Genomic DNA, 25,801 nt, shown 5'->3' on the forward strand with positions numbered 1-25,801 from the left:
TCCATTCTTCGGCGATCAGCCTTCTTGATGGTCCAGCTCTCACTTCCATATATCACTATAGGGAAAACCATAGCTTTAACTATACGGACCTTGGTTGGCAAGGTGATGTCTCTACGAGCACTGTAGCCGCGCCTGTTGCTCTTTGACAAGTTTCGCTCACATTCCCTCTTCGCCAGTTAGAAAGAAAGAAAGAAAGAAAGAAAGAAAGAAAGAAAGAAAGAAAGAAAGAAAGAAAGAAAGAGGATCTGGTGCCACGGACTTCCGAGGCCATTTGCTCCCTCCTTATTCCCACATGGGATGGAATCAAGACGTGTTCGACTCCGTCTTAAAAGTCAGAAAAGCAAATTCGCTCCAGCGCGCCGGTCATCACCAAACAGGAGTGCCCACCTAGGCCCCGCGACCGTCGGGGATCCTGGGTGCCCTGGCACCGAAATCTGCGGGTGCCTGGTCCCTTCATGGGGAATTTTGTGGGTGCTTGGGCACCCAGGGCCCCAGGAAGTTGGCACCTATGTCACCAAAGGTTCTGGAAAAGCCGAATCTTGTCAGAACCCGAAGGGCAGCAGACAGGAGCCCGAAGGTGGTCGCTGTCGAGGCAAGAGGGCGACGCAGCCTCCCCATTTTATGTCGGCTCTTTTATTTATTTTGTCATTGAACCATTTTGGGTGCAGAGGTTGCTTCAGAGGAAGATGGAAACACACCGGGCACCTTTTCATTCAAGCTGCTTGCGAGGCCCGCGAGAGAAACAGGAGGAGACCAATCCAAAATAAAAGGGTTGCGCCTCGCTCCCAGTCCCACCAGCGCCTTCCTGCCCCTTGGACCTGGGAGCGGCCGAGCCGAGCCAAAGAACCGAGCCCCGGGGACGGATCCGTCTCCTCTGCAAGGGGGTTGCCGGGGTCTTGAAGAGATGTTAGGGTTATCCGGATGCCCCAGCGAGAATCCTGTACAAATGCCCGTTTGCGCCCGGGGCAGAAGGACTGGGCGCTTGGGACTGTATGGCGAAGGAATGCGCCATAAGAACTCCTGCAATAAACCGACAGTCTTCAGAGGAGACTTCGACGTGGGCAGCAGGGACTATTTAGATGATCTTGCTATATATTTAATTGATCGATTGATTCTACTTCCGCTGTGGCCAAACTAGGTCTGCAAAAGGGCCCCGCCTGAGCGTTTCCTTCATGCAGAAATATTCGGAGTGGGACGAGATCCTTTGGGTCAGTTGGAGGCAGCAATTATTCCGAATGCCAGCTGCTAGAAACCGCAGCAAGGGAGAGGGCGTTTGTGGTCGAATCCTGCCGGCGGGTTTCTCTGCAAGAATACGATGCTGGACTCGGTGGGCCTCTGGCCGGATCCAGAATGCAGGCACTTCTCCAAGAAAACGGCCGCTGAAACTGTGAGACGGAATTGTGGAGATGGAAGCGGACGCCTCGCGGGCCCTGCTCGTTTGGGGGAAAGGGAAAAAGGGCCCTCGAAAGAGAAGGGAAGTGGGGCGGGACGGAGCGATGGTCGACGAGAAGGCAGGCCTGGGACTGCAAAACCGACGTGGCGGGCCGGACGGAGCGTCCCGCCGGTCCCTTCGCAGCCGGTGCGGTGGCACTGAAGGCCCCGGAGCACCGGGGGACTGTCGCTGCCAGCCGCAGCCGGTCTCCCTGCTTTTCCCCTCGGGACGGAGGGGACCTCGGCCCGCCCAGAATCTTCCCGGGGCGAAGCGGGACTTGCTTCGGATTCGAAAGAGGCACCGACGAGCGCGCGAACCGGAGCACGTGGCCCGAAGCAGCCGAGTGGATGGGATTCGGAACGCCCCGCGATCCAGTCTGGAAGTGCTGGAGACTTGATCAGACGCGCGTCAGTCTGAAGAGGCCGACACGTGGCAGCGGCTGGACTCCTTTGAACCTGCTTTTTTCTGAAACGTAATGTTTGGCCCAGCATTCACTCGAATATGAACTTCTTTAGGGGGGAAAAGTGTTGCTCAGCGGGCAACGGACACTGAATTAGCTGGGCGACCCAATGCTGCAGTGAGTTGCCATATTGTGGGAACCCCGAGAGTTTTTGTAGCGCCGAGAAAGAAGCAAAATTTTGACCTCTAAAATCCTAAATGGTTGCACAACTGGTGGGGAACAACAACAACAACAACAACAACAACAACAACAACAACAACAACAACAAATAAATAATAATAATAATAATAATAATAATAATAATAATAATAATAATAATAAAATGGCGAACCGTGCAGCAAAAGCAGCAATACCCCACATCCAAATTTCACGCTAACGGAAACTAAATTTTCCCCTTTTCTTTCCAACCCACCGCTGGCAAATCTCCCGCGCTCTGCCTCCTGAGAAATCTCATAGTTGCTCTCCGAGAAGACGAAAATGCAAATAATACGGAAATTGATGACCAGTGGAGATCTCGGTCACCTGCATGGGCGTAGCCAGGATCTATGTTGGGGGGCAGAACCTCAGTTAGTAAAGTATATTTACTGATTTACTAGATTTAGGGGGCAGCTACCCCCCTGCCCCACCTTGCCTACGCCATGGGCACCTGCCTCTCCGTGAAGGGAGCCCAGCTGAATATCGGCTCAGGAAGAAACGAAAATACTGCGATGACCCCACTTGGTGGTCCAGGAAGCCACAGACCTGACTTTCAGCCGGCAAAGGCCTCGAGGTGGCCTTTCTGCCTCCAACCCCGCAAATGTCTGGGCAACTTGGAAAAGGGACCCCGCGCTGGCCAGGTGCGCGGGCTGTGACTCCCCCCACGCGCTCAGAGGTGTGCGCGGAGCGAACCAGACCCCGCGGATCCCGATCCACGTCTCCCGCACGTCGAAACTCTGCTAGGGTGAGAAGGAGGAGGTGCGCTGCGTGTAGCAGCCCAGCCCCGAGGCTCAGCCCCACATGGAACGAAGAAGCGGCTGCTTTGCGCAACAGCTTCACCCCCCAAAAAAATCAGGGGATCTGGAGGTTGCTACGTGGGAGCCCCAGGGGAGTTTGAACGGCAGGCGAGCACTCCAAGCTTTGTGGGGCAGGGGCTGGAGGAGGCTTTCTCCGGTGCCCCTAGGTGGGGCGAGTGGGTCAAGAGCGACCCCCCCCCTCTCCGGCCACAGAGGACGCCTTTGCCTCCCTCCGCAAGCGCACCAAGGCCGGCGCAGAGGCGGATTCTTGCGCCCCGCTTGGAGAGCTCAGCGACTCGCTCGGGCTGCTCGCCATGGGGCTCAGCCGCCCCCTTTGTGTGGGCCCTCCCCGCAAGCCTGGCTGGCCGCGGCAGGAGGGCTCCCAGGCTGGCCTTGGGCGCGCGCAACTTCCGCGCAGGCGGGCCGGGAATGCCCTGCCTTCCCGTCCGCGGCGTCGCCCTCCCGGACCTCCTTCTCCAACGCGCGTGGGGCGAGGGGGCTGGAAAAGACCGGCAGCCCAGCTGGAGGGGGCGGCGGCAGTTGGGGCGCCAGTTGGGAGTGGAAGGCACGCAACCGGGGGGGGGGGAGGCTCTTATCTCACCCGCCGTACAGGTTGGGAGTAGGCGAGTGGCTCCCCCACTCCCTCCCACCCTGGTCCCTATCCCACCGCCACGGGAAAGCTTACCTGAGCGGATGGAGTTATGGGGCATGGCTTGGCCGGCTCGTCGGGGGGCGGTCGAGAGGCCGCCGGGTCCTTTTCCTGGGGGGATCCGAAGCCCTGCTCTTGCTGCTGGGGGAGAGAAAGCGAGAGCGGCCTGAGGAAAGGTGGGGGGTCGTCCCAGCAAAGGGCACTTTTGGGGGCACCTGCTGGCCCTGACTTGGATGCGCGTGTTTCAGTGAGCAGAGCTCAGAGGCACCCAAGGCGAGGAGGGCCGAGGGCTCTTGGAAGGGCCCCCTCGTACCCATTTTTCGACGACCCTAGGATTTGCGAAGGTCCCCGGGAAGCTGCGTGGCCCTGGCACCTCTCCACCCCACCCCCGCGCGGGTCTCCTGCTTCTGGCGCCCCAGGAGGAGCCTTTACCTGGTCGCCTCCACCGGGGCCAGCCGGAGAAAGGAGCTCCTGGTCCTGGGCGGCTTCTCCGGCCGTTTTGTCCCCAGGAAAAGAGGCATGGCAAGCTGGTTTTATCCACACAGCCCCCTCGCAGCTCTGCCTCGGCAAGCGAAGAGGCGCTGGATTGGCTGCCTGGGGTTTTGGAGGGGGAGAGAAAGCAGGGGGGTCATGGCTGAGTGCTTTTAAGAGTTAAAAAGAACTGCTCAGGAGCTGTTGTGAAAGAAACCAGGCAGGAGGGAAGGAAAGCAAAGCAAGGCCTGGCCTGGCCTGGTGGGGAGGTCTCCTTCCTGGGTCCACATCACCTGGCCTGGACTGCTAGGCCCAGCTCTGGCCCCCCCTGACAGCCGGCCCAGGCCAGGCTGGGGCAGCAGAGAGTGCCTGTTATGGTGGGACACCTACCTGTGCCCTTGCATAACACAGGGAGCCACCTCATTCAGTATTGCTTGGCTCCCTGTGTTATGCAAGGGCACAAGCAGCAATGGCTCCCCCTGGGTTTCCAGGCACCAGTAGTGGACACTTTTCAGGAAAAGCAGACACTCTGCCATCGCACTGCGGCCCTTTGCAGAGGATTTGTTGGTTCCGAGGGCCTCATCCTGTAAACTTGTTCAGGTGGGGCAGCTACCCTACAGAAGGCCTGGTGAAAAATCCCCACAAGGGTTTGTTTCAGAGGATTTGTTGGTTCCGAGGGCCTCATCCTGTAAACTTGTTCAGGTGGCGCAGCTACCCTACAGAAGGCCTGGTGAAAAATCCCCACAAGGGTTTGTTTCAGTGGAAGGGTGAGGAGCAGAGACACGTACCTAGAACTGTAGAATTGTAGAGTTGGAAGATAATGAGGATTTGTTGGTTCCGAGGGCCTCATCCTGTAAACTTGTTCAGGTGAGGCAGCTACCCTACAGAAGGCCTGGTGAAAAATCCCCACAAGGGTTTGTTTCAGTGGAAGGGCGAGGAGCAGAGACACGTACCTAGAACTGTAGAGTTGGAAGATGATGAGGATTTGTTGGTTCTGAGGGCCTCATCCTGTAAACTTGTTCAGGTGGTGCAGCTACCCTACAGAAGGCCTGGTGAAAAATCCCCACTTGGAGCAAGGGTTTGTTTCAGTGGAAGGGCGAGGAGCAGAGACACGTACCTAGAACTGTAGAATTGTAGAGTTGGAAGATGATGAGGGTCATCTTGTCCAACCCCCTCCAATGCAGGGATCTTTCGCCCAGCGTGGGGCTCAAACCTGGAATGAAGGGTCTCATGCTCTGCTGACTGAGGTTCAATTGTGCCCTTGGCAAGGAGATGTTGGCTGCTTAGAGCAGTGGAAGAACAGCCTGGGGAGCTCGCAGACAGGCAGGTAAGCTCCTAGCCGCTCTGAGCCAGAGTGGAGGTGCACAATTTCTGTGTCCTTGATGGGGGCCAAGCCCCCTGGTGAGGAGGGGTAAAAGTCCATCAGGATCTACTGCTAGATTGCTGCCAGATCTGCTGAATCAGTAAAGGATTTCTGATTCCCTCTAGAAACCAGAAGAAGCTGTTGCCAGTTAGGTGTCTGGGGCCCCTGATCTGCAGCAACTCACGTGTAGCTCCGTTCTGGTATGTGGAGGTGTGTGACTCAGGGGCGCAGTCTGTGCTTGGCTCCACCCTTTGAGCATCTGCCCTCAAGCTACTATTTTGCAGCTGTCACCAGCTGGTGGACCACTCCATTCTGGTTAATAGAATAAGTGTGAAGTCTGCGGAACAGAAAGGATGAGAGAAATGGCAGCAGATGAGGAGAGGTCACACAACACAGCACAACATGGACCAGGGTACTTTTGGCGAAATCACTGGAGCTCTAATGGGTGGAGACTGTGCTACAAAATGCAGAATAGCTCTGTATTTTTTTGGAAAAAAGCAAAATTTCTGTACCAATTAATTGTAACAAAACCTCTAAGCAATTTACAATAAATGGCTGTAAATACAATGAATATGCTGTGCCCTAGCTGCATTTTCTGGATGCAAAAGGGAAGCCCCACACGGCACATATTACAGTAATCTAATCTTGAATTAGGGACGCGGGTGGCGCTGTGGGTTAAACCACAGAGCCTAGGGCTTGCCGATCAGAAGGTCGGCGGTTCGAATCCCCGCAACGGGGTGAGCTCCTGTTGCTCGGTCCCTGCTCCTGCCAACCTAGCAGTTTGAAAGCATGTCAGAGTGCAAGTAGATAAATAGGTACCGCTCCGGCGGGAAGGTAAACAGCGTTTCCGTGCGCTGCTCTGGTTCACCAGAAGCGGCTTAGTCATGCTGACCACATGACCCGGAAGCTGTATGCCGGCTCAGCCAGTAAAGCGAGATGAGCGCCGCAACCCCAGAGTCGTCCACGACTGGACCTAATGGTCAGGGGTCCCTTTACCTTTAATCTTGAATTTACTAATGCCTGAGCAAGGTCTCCCAGCACAGGAACATACCAGGCACAGCTGAAAAAAAGGGGTTCTAGCCACTGAGGCTACCTGGCCCTCCAGCGACAGAGCCAGCGCCAGAAGCACTGCATGCCTGGTCTTCCAGGGGATGGGCAACCCCATCTCAGGCAGGCGATTGACCTGTTTCTCTGACATGGGAACCCCCACCCAGAGTGCTGCTGTCTGGCCGGGATTCAGGCTCAACTAATTTCCCTTCTCCCATCTCACCACTCAGCCCAGGCACTGGTCCAGGTCTTGCATGGCCTCTCATGATTCTGATGTTACTTGGAAACAGAGCTAAGTGTCGTCAGCATGCTGATGGTGCCTTTACCCCCAAACTCCTAATGACAGCTCCCAGCAGCTTCTTGTAGATATTAAACGGCACTGGGGATAAAATAATTCTCTGTGGCACTCCATAGCATAACCAGCAGGGGGCCGAAAAGCACCCTCCCAATGCTACTTACTGGATTTGATCCCGTAAGCAGGACTGGAATACAGAGCCCCAATTTCCAGGCCACAGAGCTGGTCCAGCAGGTATCAAAAGCTACAGTGAGACCAAGAAGCAGGCATCCAGGCCACCAAGGAAGACTCAGTCCCAAGACCAGGTAGAGCCCAGGTTGGAATGGATCAAAATACCGTATTTTTCGCTCTATAGGACGCACCCGACCATAGGACGCACCTTGTTTTAGAGGGGGAGAACAAGAAAAAAAATTCTCCCCCTCTCTGCTCAGCGCCCCTTCAGCGAAGTGGCAGGAGAAACAGAGCCCCTTCCATTTCTCCTCCCGCTTCGCTGAAGGGGCGCTGCGCAGCTCTCCCTCTCTGCTGAAGCCAAGAGAGTCTTGCTTTCCCGGTTTCAGCAAAAGGAACCCGAAGCCTCCGGAGCGCAGTGGGACCTCCTGCTGCGCTCCGGAGGCTTGAGGCGGCTATCCCTGAAGCCTGGAGAGAAAGAGGGGTGGGTGTGCACTGACCCCTCTCGCTCTCCAGGCTTCAGCGAAAGCAACGTGAAGGCTCCGGAGCCTGCATTCGCTCCATAGGACGCACACACACTTGCCCTTAGTTTTTGGAGGGGGAAAAGTGCATCCTATAGAGCGAAAAATACGGTATTTTGTGTCATCCAAGGATGCTTGCAGCAGCCCTGCTGCTCCTCCCTCCAACACCTTCCCTGAGAAGCCATTGGTTGGCAGTTATCCCCATCCAAGAGGTCCAGGGAAGCTTTCTTAAGGAGTGGCCTGGCATCCTTTTTTTTATATAATGTATTTTTATTAAAGATTTTCTTGATCTACAAAAGTATGTGCCATGTCTCTCTCTTGTTTTTCCCCTCCCATGTAACATTTTTACGAACCAGTTTCATTTGTTGAGACATTAGGAAGGAAAGGGGGAAAGAGGTGGGGGGGGGAGGATGGGGGGGTCAGGTGACAATGTTTCTATTTTACTTAATATATGTAGGGTTTTGTGTCAGCGTTGCTTGTGCAGGTTCTTTGCTGTTCGTTTGTGTTCCTTTGATGGTGAGAGAGGTTGGGGTTGGCCTAGGGTGTGGTTGTTCATTTGTGGTTGGCTGGGGTAGTCTTTGTTTTCATGTGTGAGTGGGGTGGGTGGGTGTTTTGGATCAGGTTAACCATATTGATTTGTACGCTGTTGGTGGATTGTTGTCGTTGTCTTGTTGGGCTGTGTGTGTGATAAAGGGGAGTGGCCTGGTATTTTGAGGGTCAGGCCTAGTTTGGGAACTGCGTGAATGAACTTTATCAAAAGTTGGGTGATGGAGTGAGCCCCTGTTGCCCTTACTCAATCTCTCAGTGGCTTTGGGTACCACTGACTGGCATACTCCTGGGGTGGGTATCACAAGCACCGGACTGCAGTGGTTTCATTCCTTCCTGTGCAGTTGAGTCCAGAAGTAGCACTGTGGAGTGTGCTTTGACTCCCTGGAGCTTGTGTTGTGAGGTTCCACCGGACACTATTTTGTCCCCAACGCTGTTTAAAGTCTCCCTGAAGCCACCAGTCTATTTTCACATAAATAAATAACTGGTTAGGACTGCACTGTAATGCCACCAGGTGCATGAAGAACGTAAGGAAATGGTTAAGCAACAGGAACGGAACAGCTGATGGCATTGCAGTCAAGGGTAACTGTGAGGCATTCTCTACAATATGCTGAATATAGCCCCACCCCCTGCTGGTTTATTTTATTTTTTACCTGAATACCTATTCCAGGTAATATATTCCAAGCTATATTACATGGAAACTTTTGGGAATTACAGGGACAGAACAACCCAAACTGTACAGAAATTTATTCATGTATGCGACTACAATGGCAAGAACGTTCCATGCCCAAAAATGGAAAGAAGAAGAAGAAGAAGAAGAAGTCCCAGCAAAAGAAGAATGGATACAAAAACTTATGGAATATGCAGAAATGGCGAAACTTACCGGAAAAATCAGAAATCAAGATAACAAACTTTTTAAAATAAAAGAATCGAAATTGTTTATTGAATATTTACAAATAAATTATAAACAGATAAGAACATTGGCTGGATTACTGTAATAACCTGCAGTTTTATAAGAGTATATATTTAAAGTAGATGAATAAATGAGTGAATTAACTTAATTTGGATATGCAGAAAATATTAAAAATAAATTTAAGGAACCACAGAAAGAGGGGGAAGGAAGTCAAGTTTTGAAATGTTAAAATGATAATAAAATTATTGAAATGTATAAAATTGAAAACCATTAATGATAATGATAACAACAACAAGAAGAAGAAGAAGAAACATTACTTGGAAACTTGAGATTTGTGAGATTAATAAGGAGGAGAGTTTGCTGCCTTACTCACCCTGTTGCCTAAATTCCACAGGTGCCTAACCTTCTTGTCACTTGCAGCTGAGACAATCCATCAGCTGGGAATCCCCTTATGTTCACGCTGCCTTGCAGGCTTCCCCTAACTATCCCAGTTGTCTAGGAAATAACCGTTTGTTAGGATCAGCCTTGTCTTTCTGGCCTGGATGTTGTCGCCTTCTCTGCTGGACTGAGTGCTTTTAGGAAGGGGTCGCTCTTTGCTAAGACCAAACCACCAGGGATGTCAGCAAAACAAAAAGGGCAACTCCACAACACCCTCTCTTGTGAGGAGCCCTACTGCCATTGCCAACTGTTTGAGGAAGGAAGTGTGTGATAGGAGCGCTCCTGTCCTCCTGGCCTGACCTTGGTCATCTGCTCTGCTCCTGGATCCACTGGGGTGGGTGGGTGCATTTTCAGAGATAATTTCTCTCCTCCATGGCCAGAATCTGTGCAGACTGCATGACTGTGGTAGGTGAACTGCTGCTTGATCTGGATTTATCCCTCTTCCCTCCTGTTCTCTTTACCTTGTGTGCCACTTCTTCTTCAACTGCAAGTCTTACTAACTAATTTTTGTAAGCAGCATTGGGATCATTTTTAGCTAAATGGCGGGTAAAGTAAAGGTAAAGGGACCCCTGACCATTAGGTCCAGTCGTGGCCGACTCTGGGGTTGCGGCGCTCATCTCGCTTTACTGGCAGAGGGAGCCGGCGTACAGCTTTCGGATCATGTGTGACTAAGCCGCTTCTGGCAAACCAGAGCTGCGCACGGAAACACTGTTTACCTTCCCACTGGAGCGGTACCTACTTATCTACTTGCACTTTGACGTACTTTCAAACTGCTAGGTTGGCAGGAGCAGAGACCGAGCAACGGGAGCTCACCCTGTCGCGGGAATTCGAACTGCCGACCTTCTGATCGGCAAGTCCTAGGCTCTGTGGTTTAACCCACAGCGCCACCCGCGTCCCTAAATGGCAGGTAGAAACGTTTTAAATAAATAGCTCTGCTTAGCTTTCCAGGGGCAGCAGCAGCAGCAGCAACAACAACCAATTATATTTGGAAGGTCTCATTTAAATAAAAAGGGCTGCACCAAATTCCAGTAAGCTGTAAAATAGACTCCAGTGTAGAGAACAAAAATGATGCCCAACATGGATGTATCATCCCCAGTCTCATGGCACAGAATTAATCAGCACACTCCCCAAATGATGGACATTCCTGTGACATCTGTGAGCTCACCATCAGCTTCAATCATGCTCTTTATGTGTCAAAGGTATCTTTCTTTTTTGAGATTTTTGTTATCTGATGGTTTGTTTTTTAAAAATACAAAACACTCTGAAAGTCTTGTTAGAGCCAAAAAGTGGCATGAAGTGTTTGTATTTTTATCAACATAATTAAAAGAAAGATCTTGCTGGACACCTGACTGTGTTGACCTCAGTAGGTCAAGGTTGGGGACTGGATTCAGGTGGTGGGGCAGATTGTTCTCTTGCCCACCCCATGGGCCAAGTTTGACAAATGGGCAGGCCAGCTAGATGCCAATCATCTGATGTCACAATGTCTTTGGGCAACATGCTTTTGCCCATAGGGTTTGTAATCGAACAATATGGACAAAGACAGAGTCTGCAAAGTGCCAACGACCAGCTGCTGCTGAACACCTGGGCGGCCCAGTTGGGGTGGCAGAGTAGCAGTCCCGTCCCCCCTGCCCCCCCCACCTATTGCAGGCAAATGAGCTGCTGTTCCTCTCTCGCCTCCTTTGCATGACCTGAATTTCTGTGGTGAAATCATCAGGCTGACAGGGTCTTCTCTTCTGTGGCATCTTATTGGAGGCTATAAGACACCCCTCCCACAGCCCTGGCATCCTAGGTTACACCAAGGCCCTACTTGAGTCCAGTATACCTGAAGGAACGTCTCCACCCACATTGTTCTGCCTGGACACTGAGGTCCAGCGTTGAGGTTCTGGCAGTTCCTTCGCTGCGAGAAGCCAAGTTACAGGGAACCAGGCAGAGGGCCTTCTCGGTGGTGGCACCTGCCCTGTGGAACGCCCTCCCACCAGATGTCAAAGAGAAAAACAACTACCAGACTTTTAGAAGACATCTGAAGGCAGCCCTGCTTAGGGAAGCTTTTAATGTTTAATGTTGTTGTTTAGTCGTTTAGTCATGTCCGACTCTTTGAGACCCCATGGACCAGAGCATGCCAGGCACTCCTGTCTTCCACTGCCTCCTGCAGTTTGGTCAAACTCATGCTGGTAGCTTCGAAAACACTATCCAACCATCTCGTCCTCTGTCGTCCCCTTCTCCTTGTGCCCTCCATCTTTCCCCGTCTTTTCCAGGGAGTCTTCTCTTCTCATGAGGTGGACAAAGTATTGGAGCCTCAGCTTCAGGATCTGTCCTTCCAGTGAACACTCAGGGCTGATTTCCTTCAGAATGGAGAGGTTTGATTTTAATGTTTAACAGGTTCTTCTATTTTAATATTCCATTGGAAGCCGCCCAGAGTGGCTGGAGAAACCCAGCCAGATGGACAGGGTATAAATAATAAATTATTATTATTATTATTACTACTACTACTAGTACTACTACTAACTTGCTAGGAATTACTCTCTCAGTCTTAGAGGAAAGGCACAGGCCACTTGGAAGCCATAGAGTGACAAGGCTCAAAACCACTTAGTCTTTGAGAAAGGGTTTCTTGAAAATTCTGGGCTGCCATTTTGGTGTTTTGACAGAGCGCCCTGTGTTCCTGTGGTGCTTTTCTTTGGTATCAGAATACACGAGGTTACTCTTAATTCCCTTCAGGTGTGTGAGGGAAAGTACTTGCCCAGATCTTCAAGCTGGAATCTCGGGGCGTTTGGGTGAGAGGTGGGGGCAGCAATGTTAACAAAAGGAAAGGAAGTGCTTTGGAATTTTTAAAAGCCAGTTTGTGGTTCCGGAACACAAGGCTGTATCTGAATGAGCTGGGAATTCATGCACAGGTAGACCAGCAGCTTCTGTGTGTGCAGCCGGCTTGTATCAAACTGCAGCGCACACCATCATTTCGGCGGCAGGGGGAGGGGAGGAGTGCCCCTCAGATCCCAAACAACGCAGCAGCATTAGGGGGCATTTGCCCCTGGAGCTGCAATCCCACCCACCCAGTTACTCGATGACAGTGGGGCTTCAGATGAATTTAAGCAGTTTAAGCAGACGGTATTCATGTATTCAGGGACGCGGGTGGCGCTGTGGGTTAAACCACAGAGCCTAGGACGTGCCGATCAGAAGGTCGGCGGTTCGAATCCCTGCGACGGGGTGAGCTCCCGTTGCTCGGTCCCTGCTCCTGCCAACCTAGCAGTTCGAAGGCACATCAAAGTGCAAGTAGATAAATAGGTATCCCTCCGGCGGGAAGGTAAACGGCGTTTCCGTGCGCTGCTCTGGTTCACCAGAAGCGGCTTAGTCATGCTGGCCACATGAGACGGAAGCTGTACGCCGGCTCCCTCTGCCAATAAAGCGAGATGAGCACCGCAACCCCAGAGTCGGCCACAACTGGACCTAATGGTGAGGGGTCCCTTTACCTTTATTCATGTTTATATGATAGGTCTCAACAGGTAAAGAGATCTGGGTTGATGAGTTATGCTCTGTGACTCAGCAACATCAGGCCTTAGTTAACCATTACCTTCCCGATAAACACTAAGATGAAGTTGCCTAACGGTTAGGATTTTCCAAAGTGAAGTCTCCCCCAGGTTCAAAGGCACTTTCTTGGTGGGTTAAATATTGCAATGCGGTTTTAAAAAAGGAGGAGGAGGTGGGTGTGTCCATAACAACACATTGACTTGGCAGTCGATTCCTTTCAACTGATAAATGTGGCAGAAAGGCTGCTATAGCATCATTGAGTAAGCAAGTCACATCTTTCACTAATGGCTGACAATTTGCCAGTTTCGAACATTCGAGTTTTCTACAAATATATGTGACTCAACTTTCCTTGAGTGTCTGACATGGAGTGGGGTAATGAAGTATACTGTGTCTATTTCGGGGCACCACAATTTAAGAAGGATATTGTGGAATGTGTGCAGAAGAGGGAAACCACAATGATCAAGGGCTTGGAAACCAAGCCTGATGAGGAACAGTCGAGGGAGTTGGGGATGCTTAGACTGGGAGGAGATATGATAGCCATCTTCAGATAGCTAAAGGTCTGCCACAAGGAAGATGGAGCAAGTTTGTTTTCTCCTGCTCTTGAAGCCAGTGGATTCAAGAGCAGGAGATTCTGATTAAACACCAGGAAGCGTACATTGCAAAACCGATTCCCCACCCCACCCCTCTAAAGCAAGGGTCAGCAACCTTTTTCAGACATGGGCCAGTCCACCGCCCCTCAGACCTTGTGGGGGGCCACATTTTGAAGGAAAATAATGAACAAATTCCTATGCCCCACAAATAACCCAGAGATGCATTTTCAATAAAAACACACATTCTATTCATGTAAAAACACTAGGCAGGTCCCACATATAAGCCAGAGATGCATTTTAATGAAAAGGACACATTCTACTCATGTAAAAAAATGCTGATTCCCAGACCGTCCGCGGGCCGGATTGAGAAGGCGATTGGGACGCATCCGGCCCCTGGGCCTTAGGTTGCCTGCCCCTGCTCTAGAGCACATGGCATCCCGAACAACACCACCAGCAGTACCCACCCATAGCATGGCCAGTCATGGGTGAACACACACACAAACAGTGTGTGCCCAAGGGTAACAATGCAAGCAAATACGCATGGCGCTGTGAAAGCCCCAGCACCCCATAATCACAGTCCCTACAAATACCCCAAGCACTCAGAGTGGGTGTCAACACGAAACAAATAATACACACAGGGAGATTTGTTGCCAGCACGGAAGGGTTCAGTCGGAGCCAGTGGCATAGCATGGGTTGTCAGCACCCGGGGCAAGGCAAGTAATTTGCGCCCCCTAACCCGTGGATTTGCGTCCCCTAACCCTAACCCCAGATGTTGCGCCCGGTGCGGCCGGCCCCCCCTTCACCCCCCACGCTACGCCACTGGTCGGAGCACAGGGAGGAGTCCTGTGGGGGCTGGGATCTGAACCCCCCTGGAGTCACACCCCCTGCATCCTCCCCAAGGACAGGCCAACCATCATCTCTCCTCTATCCTGGGTGCTACTTGGCCCTTCCTGCTGGGGCCTGGTCATCTCTGGACCTGAAAGGCACAAGACAGACACTCCCATGGGTTGGGAACTGCCAATGGCATGAGACCTAGTGGCGGCTGTCTGCTCCTCCAGGGACGTCTTCAGAAACCCTTGAGGCTCATGTAGGCCAAGCCCTTCCTGGATGCATGACATCCAGTACTAAAGCACTTGGGGTTGGTGGCCACCCAGACTGTGCTTAACAACCTCTACCAAAGGTCTACCACCTTCTAAGGCAGGTTCCCCCACCGTACTGAAATCAGAATCTTTTTTCTATACGAACTCCTCTTTCTTGCAATTTCATGCCATGCTAACTGGAGCAACAGGAAATGAATTCACTCCAGCGTATTGGCTGCAGGTTAAACATACCCAAGTCCTTCCATCTTTGCTCATTGGACTTTGGGGTCTCGAGGCCCCTTACTGTATCTGTGGTTCCTGTGGGCGTGTCCCACTTTGTCAATATCCCCCTTTAAACCGTGTGGCCCAGTACACCTGGCCAAGCCAAAGCAGAACTTAGGTACCATTACTTCTCACGTTCAGGATGCTATATGACTTCCATCAGTGCAGCCTAGACTTGCATTAACCTTCTTAAGCTGTCACAATGCACTCCTGGTTCCTGCTTAGTTTGTGGCCCCCAGTTCCTTTTCACCTGTACTGTAGGTCAAGAGTGGACCCCAGTGGCTCAACAGTGCCAGGCAGCAAGGACAGCCCAGGATATAATTCAGAGGGTTTCAGTTTAGTTGCTTACATGCTGTGTCCAAATACTCTGGGTTTTGAACGGCCCCGAGGTTCCCTCTGAAGACACAGAGATGGAATAAGGGCTCAGGATTCTGATAGCGCCAGAGACTTAAGAGAAGGGAAGGTCAGGATGGGACCAGGTGGGCACTGCTGTTCCACAGTACAGACAATACAAATCCCTGCCTTCACATCCCATGATGCCCTAGGAGCCTGGGAACAAGGAGGGAGGCACAAGGCTCAGCTGAGGAGGGCAGGATTTAATTCTATGCATCATTAAGTAGTCCTCTCACTGCAGTGTCCCCCTATACATCATCCATGCTGAGTACCCCGCACACTGACATTACATTAGTGTCTGGAAATGAATTTCCTCTTTTATAGGGAAATTGAGAATTCACCAAGAAGAAAGGAGGGAAGGGGGGGAAAAAACCCTTAAAAACCAATTATTGGAGCGTTTATGAGTCTCCCTGCTTTCCCCGCCCCCACGCTGCTTTCACAACACTCCTGGTGCCCAGATGCAAAGGAGCGTTTTATAGCTAATAGATTAAGAAAAGAAAGAAACGTTGATAGATTAGGAAACAGTGCAGCATTTGCCACCTATTCCGTTCCGCAGACGCTTTGCATGTTGGAGAATGAATATGCACCCTGCTCATCCCAGCTGCCAGAAGTTTCCACCTACCGCACCTGGGCTCAGTATAGAGGAGGGTGCGGATCCTTGCCTCGGCAAAAGGGAAGGAATCAAGTATACACTGATGCACAGACAGAAATATGCATCGCGGGGCATGATCCTGCATTAAAGATCTGCTAACTGGCAAGGGTGCTGCTAGCCCAAAGATGGAAAGAACCAACAAGTTCTGACCAGGGAAGAATGGGAAGCCCAACGGCTAGACTATGCTGAAATGGCAAAACTGACTGGGAGACTCAGGAATCCAGAAGTTAATGACTTTTTTAAAGAATGGGGGGAATTTATAATTTACTTAGGAGACCATTGTAAATAAATAAAAACGTTAGCTGGACTGTAAAAAAACTTGTAAAGAAATGAAAAATATGGATAACTTAGAGAAATGAAAACTGTGGAGAATGTAATGATATGTAGTTTTAGAAAAACTACCGTATTTTTCGCTCTATAAGACGCACCAGACCACAAGACGCACCTAGTTTTTGGGGGAGGAAAACAAGAAAAAATATATTCTGAATCTCAGAAGCCAGAACAGCAAGAGGGATCTCTGCGCAGTGAAAGCAGCAATCCCTCTTGCTGTTCTGGCTTCTGGGATAGCTGCGAAGCCTGCATTCGCTCTATAAGACGCACACACATTTCCCCTTACTTTTTAGGAGGGAAAAAGTGAGTCTTTCCCGTGCAGGGGAAAGTCACGAGATTCAGAGAATCTCATATGGATATTGTAAAAGTTTTTTTCTTTTTATTGTTCTTGTAAAAACCAATAAAAAAATTAATAATAATAATAATAAAGATCTGCTAACTAAGGGGCCACAGGAAGAAGCACGAGTTCTGTTCCGGTGGTGTAGCTGTGTTGGCAGAACACAATTTACGCTGTATGAAACTCCTCCTGTACGTGTGGCAGAATACGCCCCAATAATAGAAACCCATGTGGGCCTGGTGTAGTAATGAGGTATCCTAAGCCCCATCATTCCTGCAACGTGCCTAGAGCAACCCTCACATCTTCACAACAGGTCTGGAGTTATTTCCCCTCCCATTGAAGTTGGTGGAATGGGGGGGTGTGCTTCAGGAAATGAGAAAATAGTTGCCCCATCTTTGCCCCTGCAAACAACAGAGCTGATGCAGTAAACTCAAGACCCAGTAAAATTCACAGAAGCTGCCCCATATCAAGTCAGGCTCTCTAGCTCTGTATGGCCCACACTGAGTGGAAGCAGCAGCCCTTGGAGATGTCCCTGGGACCTCCTGTGTGCAAAAGACTGTGCCCTGCCTCTGAGCTGTAGCCTTTCCTCCCAGAGAGGGCTGGGTTTGGAGCAGGGGACTCTTTCCCTGGCCTCACGGGACACACAGTGTTAGAGCTGGCCCGGATCCTGAGGGAGAGGAAAACACAGGGTAGGGGGGAAGAGACTGCAGAAAGGGACAAAGCTGCCTTCTTTCAGTTTCGCAGGCTTTGCTGGCTGCCTGTCACCATGCGGCAAAGGTGCAGAGCACCCAGCTGAGAACGAAACAGAAAAGGGAAATGGGAAAGACTGCCAGGGTGTTGCAATTAGAGGGCTGACCGTCTGCCAGGAAGGCAGTGAATGCTGCAAATAAACAGAGGAGGCATGTTTAAAATATATACGGTAAAGGTAAAGGGACCCCTGACCATTAGGTCCAGTTGTGGCCGACTCTGGGGTTGCGGCGCTCATCTCGCTTTATTGGCCGAGGGAGCTGGCATACAGCTTCCGGGTCATGTGGCCAGCAGGACTAAGCCGCTTCTGGCAAACCAGAGCAGCGAACGGAAACGCCGTTTACCTTCCCGCCAGAGCAGGACCTATTTATTTACTTGCACTTTGTGCTTTCAAACTGCAAGGTTGGCAGGAGCAGGGACCGAGCAACGAGAGCTCACCCCGTCGCGGGGATTCGAACCGCCGACCTTCTGATCGGCAAGTCCTAGGCTCTGTGGTTTAACCCACAGCGCCACCCAGGTCCTACTTCAAAATATATATACACATACAATTAAAAGAGCTCAGGATTGTATTCCAAGCAGCGCCGGCAGCCCTCCTGCCCATGTGTGCCACCCAGATCTTCTCAGGAAGGTCCCCCAACCCTCCAAAACGGATTTGAGGGTTCACAAGGGGCTGCAAGTTGGTCCACGTGCCTTGTACTTTAAACCACACTGCAACCATTTTCAAGCTAGGAGCCTGAGGCTCCCAACCTCCACATGGGGCTTCTCCTTGATAGAAGAGACCCTGATTTTATTAGCTTTCCATAGCAGAGTTTTTAGCATTGGGGAGGAAGGGCAGGGTAAATATAGAGCCAACAGTCAAATGATGTTATGCATTCTCTGGGTCATTCCCACTTTGCAGGTGAGACTTCCTTCCATGTCAGGAGCCTGGGGCAAGGTTGCATCAACTGATCCAGGGTTGCATCTGTTTCTCAGCAAACACAACTTTCCCCATAGTATGTTTCTTGATAATTGCTTGTATGAGACATCACCTTGCCAACAAAGGTCCATATAGTTAAAGCTATGGTTTTCCCAGTAGTGATGTATGGAAGTGAGAGCTGGACCATAAAGAAGGCTGATCACCGAAGAATGGATGCTTTTGAATTCTGGTGCTGGAGGAGACTCTTGAGAGTCCCATGGACTGCAAGAAGATCAAACCTATCCATTCTTCAGAAAATAAGCCCCGAGTGCTCCCTGGAAGGACAAATCCTGAAGCTGAGGCTCCAATACTTTGGCCACCTCATGAGAAGAGAAGACTCCCTGGAAAAGACCCTGATGCTGGGAAAGATGGAGGGCACAAGGAGAAGGGGACGACAGAGGATGAGATGGTGGGACAGTGTTCTCCAAGCTACCAGCATGAGTTTGACCAAGCTGCAGGAGGCAATGGAAGACAGGAGTGTCTGGCGTGCTCTGGTCCAGGGGGTCACAAAGAGTCGGACATGACTAAACGACTAAACAACAACAAACAAAAAGAGAGGCAGTGTGGTGTAGTGGTTAGACTAGGAACCTAGGAGGTACCAGTGTTCAAATCCCCATTTGGCCATTAAACTCATTTGGCGACCTTGAGAGCCGGTCTCAGACTAAAGTACCTCACAGGGTTGTTGTGAGGAGAAGATGGAGAAGGAGAACTGCGCACGGCACCTTGAGTTTCTTAGCGTAACAATAAAAATAACAGAACATGTGACAGAAAAAGAAAAGCTATCCTCTTTGCATTTAAACAGATGACCCAGTAATCTGGTCTGGAGTTGAGCAGCCCCATGGCAACTTGGCCTTCCTTGGAAATGGATTGGCTATTTATTAGTATTATTAATTCCTGCACGGTAGGGGGTTGGACTAGATGAGCCTTGGGGGTACTTTCCAACTCTACAATTGTAGGACTACCTGCCCTTCATCTGAAGGTCTTAGGGTGACTTACAACATTAAAACACAATCCTATATACTGTTTAAAGCAGATGGCAATTGACATTTGTCATCCACTATCTAGACAGGCCTGATAGGAGCAAAAGCCCCAGGCTTGCCCCTTCCACTTCACCTGCCGGTTTGATGCCATGGCAAGGGGAGACACCATTGGAACCACAGCAACCCCCAGGGGACTCTCTTTTCTCTCTGCCCAATGGCTCCCAGGAGAGTACAAAAGCGCCTTTGCAAACCCTCAAGAAGTCCAAGAAGAGATAGAACAGTTTGGTAAGGTGTCTGGCTTCAAATTAAATAGGAAAAAGACCAAAATAATGGCTAAAAACATCGACCAAGAAATAATTGAAAGAATACAGCAACAAACTGAGATGAATGTGGTTAAAAAAGTAAAATATCTAGGGATTATGTTAACACCCAGGAATATTGACCTGTATCAGAACAATTACGTACCAGAATGGAATAAAATCAAAAGGGACCTGGAGGTGTGGGGAAGAATGAAATTATCATTCTGGGGAAGAATTGCAACGATAAAGATGAGCGTGCTACCGAAACTGTTGTTTTTGTTTCAGACAATTCCAATAATTAGGGGTGTGACAATATTTAAGGAATGGCAAAGAACAATATCAAGATATATATGGCAGGGCAGGCGGCCAAGAATAAAATTTAAGATACTGACAGATGTGAAAGAAAGAGGAGGCTTTGCCCTGCCAGACTTAAAGCTGTACTATGAAGCTTCGTGTCTTTGCTGGATAAAGGAATGGATAAAATTAGAAAACACACAATTGTTGGATCTAGAAGGGTATGACAATAGATTCGGGTGGCACGCATACTTATGGTGTGAAAAGAATAGAGTGCATAGAGGTTTTGAAAACCACATCTTTAGAGGACCGCTGAATGAGGTTTGGAATAGGTATAAAAACCTTTTAGAATTCAAAACACCATACTGGTTATCACCATTGGAAATTATGAGTGTAAGAAAGGTCAATATGTCAGGGAATTGGATTACATATGAGAATTTGATGGTGAAAGAAGGTAATAAATGGAAACTAAAACCATATGAAGAAGTTAAGGAAAATGTATATGATTGGCTGCATTACCACCAGATAAATGCGATGTTTAAAAAGACATTGTGGGAAAGAGGTTTCCAAGAAAAGCAATCGAGGTTTCAGCAGGAAATTTTGAATAATGATGTTAAAGTTCTGTCAAAAATGTATAAATTATTGCTTGAGTGGCATACGAAAGATGAGGAAGTGAAATCGGTTATGATCCAGTGGGCCAAAGATTTCGGATATAATATTCAGTTCGATCAATGGAAAAAATTGTGGGAGGAGGGAATGAAATTCACTGCATGTACTACAATAAAAGAAAACGTAATGAAAATGATGTATAGATGGTACGTAACACCAGTGAAACTTGGTAAGATGTATAAAATCTGTAACAAATGTTGGAAATGTAAAGAAAAAGAGGGAACATTTTACCACATGTGGTGGGAATGTAAAAAAGTGAAATGCTTTTGGGAAATGATTTATAATGAGATGAAGAAAATGTTGAAATATACATTTATCAAGAAACCAGAAGCATTTCTACTTGGGATAGTAGGGAATGAAATTAGTAAGAAAGATGTGAAACTGTTTAGATATGCAGTGACAGCAGCAAGAATTTTGATGGCCCAGAAATGGAAGCAGGAAGAAATGCCGACCAAGGAAGAATGGAGAATGAAATTGATGGAGTATGCAGAGATGGACAAATTGACTGGAAAAATAAGGAACCAACGTGATCAGAGATTTTCCGAGGACTGGAGTAAATTTACAGAATATATCAAAACTGAATGTGAGGAGCAACTAACGCTTGTTGGCTTTCAGGAGGCTTTGTGAAAAAGACTGATAGAAATGTTGTTTAAAAAGAAAGGTTAAGATTAAGAGATATAATGTGCAATATAAATGTAAGAAATGTGAGACGTAGTGAGAGTATGGAGAATTCTCAGATAGGCTGATGGAAGTCAAAAAAGATGTTTATGTCAAAACAAATGTTAAATTTGGAAAAAATGTTTATTGGAAAGTGAATAAAAATTATTTATATATATATAAAAAAAGAAGTCCAAGAAGCCACCAACTTGGCTGGCGTTAAAAGAGAATTGGACAAATTCATGGAGAAGAGAGCTACCAATGGCTACTAGCTGCAGTGGCTATGCTCTGCTCCTCCACAGTCAGTTTGCAGGCTTCTCACACGCAGCTGGCTGTCCATTGTGAGAAAAGGATGCTAGGCTGGATGGGTCCCCTTTGGCCTCATCCAGCAGGACACGATCCAGCCCAAGCAAAATTAGCAGCAGGGAGGAGCTGGAGGTGCCACTGGGCAGAGTACCTCTGGACCAGGCATAGGCAAACTCGGCCCGCCAGCTGTTTGGGGACTACAATTCCCATCATCCCTAGTTAACAGGACCAGTGGTCAGGGATGATGGGAATTGTAGTCCCAAAACAGCTGGAGGGCCGAGTTTGCCTACGCCTGCTCTGGACTCAGATCCGGAGCGTTGGGCTGCAGCGCTGCTCATTCCTGAACTCTTGCCATCCCAAACGCATAGACTGCACTGAGCCGTGGAGGCTCTACAGAGCCCTTCCAAAAGAGCAACCTGCAGGGACTGATGGGGGGGGGGGGGAGGAGAAGTCGGAGAGGGTGTTAAGTTAAATTAACCGAAAACAGCTTGCAGATATTTAATCGGCTTAGGATTTTATTTATGTTAAGTGATGAATTAATATGTTCAATTTCATAATGTGAAGATTTAAGGATGTCAATGTTTAAGTCAAATTTTATAAGAATTGTGATTGGGAAAAGCGTTAAAAGGGTATGCAATGAAATTCAACCAAGGGGAAGCGAGGAAGTCACTTAACAAAGTTAATAAATGTAATTTTCAATAAGGCTATGATTTATGTTTGTTTGTCTTATGTGCTTGTTTGTTTTTAAAATTGTGAAAACCAATAAAAAAAATTATTTTTTAAGAAGTCGGAGAGGGTGGTCGCGGCGCCTTTTTGCACATGCTCTATGGCTCCTGAAAAGCTAAAACTCGCCGCCCGCCGGCCTCCAGCTGCCCCACGTGTTCCTCCGCTGCCGCCGCCATATTGGGAGAGGCGGAAGTGGATGGGAAGGAAGGGCGGAAGCGCCGCCATCTTGGCGGCGGCGCGGGACGAGAGATGACAGTCGTGGGCGCCATCTTGAGAGAGGCACTGCAGGCGGAAGTGGCAGTTGTTGTTCGTTACGTTTATTCTATCGTTCCTATTCCGTCGTTTAACCGCCACAGCAACCCTGCGAGGTAGGTCAGGCTGAGAGTGAGCTACTGCCCAAGGTCACCCTGTGAGTTGCATATGGCCGAGTGGGGATTTGAACTGTTGGCTCCCGAGATGTACTGTTGTCAGCACTATGGTATTTGGACATCTAGGGGTTAATATACCCACCCCCCGAAAGAAGCAAAATATAGCAAGCCAATTTTATAATCCTATGTGTGTAAGCTGACCAAAACTTAAGCTCTCCATATTAGGCAAAACTGCAAAAATGTGTTCTTTGTGGAGAATGCTGTGGTTTTGCCAGATGCCCTGCTCTCCTTTATGGGCCCTGTGCCAATTGTTAAATATCCCCATTAAAAGGTAAAGGGACCCCTGACCTTTAGGTCCAGTCATGACCGACTCTGGGGTTGCGGCACTCATCTCGCTTTATTGGCCAAGGGAGCCGGCGTACAGCTTCCGGGTCATGTGGCCAGCATGACTAAGCCGCTTCTGGCGAACCAGAGAAGTGCATGGAAACGCTGCTTACCTTCCCGCGAGAGCGGTACCTATTTATCTACTTGCACTTTGACGTGCTTTCGAACTGCTAGGTGGGCAGGAGCAGGGACCGAGCAACGGGAGCTCACCCCGTCACAGGGATTTGAACCGCTGACCTTCTGAACGGCAAGTCCTAGGCTCTGTGGTTTAACCCACAGCACCACCCATGTCCCAAGGATCCCCATTGCTCCGTCTCAAATTCTGACTACATCTAAAGACAGCTTGTACCCGCTGTGCAATATGAGCTATTGAAACAATTGGGCTTGAAACTTATACTTAAACAACAAACCACTTTCCAGGCCTTAAAATACAGAGTCAAATTTTAAAGCACATTTGGGGATTTGATCTCCCTAGCTGTGTCTCCCTAGCTACAGCCTATTATCGACTTAACTGTTTGAGTTCTTGCACCAAATCCATTCATAATTCATACTTAAACCCAAAATGGCTTTTACACCCAGCCTTCTATTTTTTCAGCATGTAGCAAGAGTGCTATCTCACCTTTACCGTCTCTTTCACTCCCTAAACTTTTTGTATTTAACAGTAAGAGTTAAGACAGTATTTCCCAACCTTGGGCCTCCAGCTGTTTTTGAACTACAATTCCCATCATCCCTGACTACTGGTCTTGCTAGCTGAGGATTATGGGAGTTGTATTCCAAAAACAGCTGGAGGCCCAAGGTTGGGAAATGCTGAGTTAAGAGACTGATCCAACAAAGGCATTTGTCTAGAGGAGATGTTTGCAATGTCAAATGATTCAAAAAGAGAGTTCTCCAAAGTAGCAGGTATTTCTGTTCTCAACAGATGCAAACACGACAGTTCACCGAAGGAGCATGTTTCTGGTGTCAACTGATTTTTAAAAAGCATTTGTCTGAAGGAGCAGATGTTTGCAAAGTGAACCAATCCAAAACAAGGACGCTCTCCAAAGGAGATGTTTGCAATGTCAACTGATCCAAAGAAGACAGTTCTTTGAAGGAGCAGAGATTTGCGAAATCAACTCCCCCAAAAAAGATGCTCTCCGAAGGAGAAATGTCTGCGAAGATCCAACTGATCCAAAAAAGACAGTTTTCTCAAGAAGCAAATGGAGCTCCTCCATGATCAGGTCTATAAAGAAAGGGAGGTCTTCTGGCTGAGCTCCATGAGCCAAATATTTCTGATATCAACTGATCCAAAGAAGACAGTTCTACAAAAGCACAGATGTTTCTGATGCCAACTGATGCAAATACAGTTCTCTGAAGGGGCAGATGTTTCTGATGTCAACAAATCCAAAAAAAGACAGCTCTCCAGAGGTAGATGGCTGCAATACTGACTGATCCAAAAGAGACAGTTCTCTAAAGCAGCAGGGTATTTCTCATGTCATCTGATCCAAAAAACACATTTTTCTGGAACTAGTTTTTGCAATGCCAACTGATAAAAAAGATAATTCTCTGAAGATGTTTCCATTGTCAACTTACGCAAAGAACAGTTTTCACAAAGGAGCAGATGTTTGCAATTGTCAATTGTTCCAAAATAGTTCCCCCAACCTTGCAACAAACCAGGGCAGCCTCCAGATGTTTCTTTGGGCTCCCTTCAGCCACCCACTGGCCCAAAATGGTCTCAGGGAAAAGATTATTGGGGGTCTTGTTGCAGTTCTGCAAACATCTGGTGAATTGTGTTTCTTCTACAACAGCTGGCTGGTGGCCATTTATGTTTTTCTCACTGATTTGGGATGGGGACCTGGGACCATAATAAATAAATAGGTACCTCAAGTTTACCCTTTTTGGACAAAACAGACAAAGGCGCAGTTGACTTTCTCATAACCTGTGGACCTAACCAGATTAACTCTTCAACTGCTTTGCAGAATAGATGTCAGATTCGAGACTACATCACAAATGAGAGGTTTGAAGAGTTGTAAGCACAGAATGCTTTCCATTATTGAAGATACAGGAGATGCATTCTGACAGAATTAAAAGCTTGGTACAAAAACCTGTAAAAAATGGTCAAGTTTCATTTTGTGGTAGGAGGAGCTAATCCTATTTTCTTCCACTACACATCTTGTTCCATACGAATTGTTGGGTAAAAATAAGAGTGGATAATAAATATTCCACTTTCAGGGCAATTTACCAAAACCTAGTCCCATTCTATCATGTGGTACATATCAAGTGGATTGCACAACCTGTGCACCAAACTCTGCATTGCTGTCTGCAAACATACCTCTTGCAGAAATCACATTTCAGTCCTTGGTATGCCAACTTGTAACTCCCCCCCCCCCCACCAAAAAAGACCCCTACAGGTATGATGATTTTAGGAAAACACGTCCCTCTTCGGTCAATATGCATTTTTAATTTTTTGCATAGGTCAGATATATTGAGATGTTTTCTGCTAATCACTGTGTGTACATGTTTTGTACAGGATGGATGATGCAGCAGCCCTAAATAACAGAGTATTTTAAGATAATCTAGAACAACTCTTTCAGAGGACAATATATCTTGTGAAGCTGATAAAACCAAAACCAAAACGCAACCCCACCATTAACTTTCCTGGGACCCAAACTAATGCATTCAAATTACAGTGGTGCCTCGCAAGACGAAAAGAATCCGTTCCGCGGGTCTTTTCGTCTTGCGGTTTTTTCGTCTTGCGAAGCAAGCCCTTTGACGGAGTAGCGCTATTAGCGCTATTGGCAATTTAAGGGCTTAAAACGGCTTTTTAAGGGGTGGGGGATTAGCGGTTTTGCTGCTAAAACGCTTTTAGCAGCTTAGCGATTCAAAATAAGGGGTTTTGGAGCAAAAAAAAAAATTCAATTTTTTTCGTCATCTTTCGTCTTGCGAAGCAAGCCCATAGG

At 48.6% G+C, this 25,801-nt stretch overlaps 1 protein-coding gene and 1 long non-coding RNA gene across 8 annotated transcripts in view; one reads left to right on the forward strand and one right to left on the reverse strand.

Annotated features, from left to right (window-relative positions):
• Positions 1 to 4,087, reverse strand: part of PAX8 (paired box 8) — a 36,844-nt gene extending 32,757 nt beyond the window's left edge. For 3 of the 7 annotated variants that reach the window (XM_083454160.1, XM_083454159.1, XM_083454155.1), the window contains exons 1-2: positions 3,966 to 4,049; positions 3,570 to 3,674 (exon numbers count right to left, since the gene is read on the reverse strand). In XM_083454160.1, coding sequence (XP_083310286.1) covers positions 3,570 to 3,594 — 25 coding nt within the window. In that variant the 5' untranslated portion in view covers positions 3,595 to 3,674; positions 3,966 to 4,049. Of the gene's footprint in view, positions 1 to 3,569; positions 3,675 to 3,965 lie in introns of all 7 variants that reach the window. The other 4 variants (XM_083454161.1, XM_083454158.1, XM_083454157.1 and 1 more) reach the window with 3 other exon arrangements.
• An 18,288-nt stretch (positions 4,088 to 22,375) lies between these two features.
• LOC310683954 lies at positions 22,376 to 24,956 on the forward strand. The gene is made up of 2 exons (XR_014514582.1): positions 22,376 to 22,522; positions 23,785 to 24,956. It is a non-coding gene; the product is annotated as an uncharacterized lncRNA (long non-coding RNA).
• The last annotated feature ends 845 nt before the right edge of the window (positions 24,957 to 25,801 follow it).

The sequence above is a fragment of the Podarcis tiliguerta genome (assembly GCF_965153285.1).
Source record: "Podarcis tiliguerta genome assembly, chromosome: 8".
Taxonomy (NCBI): domain Eukaryota; kingdom Metazoa; phylum Chordata; class Lepidosauria; order Squamata; family Lacertidae; genus Podarcis; species Podarcis tiliguerta.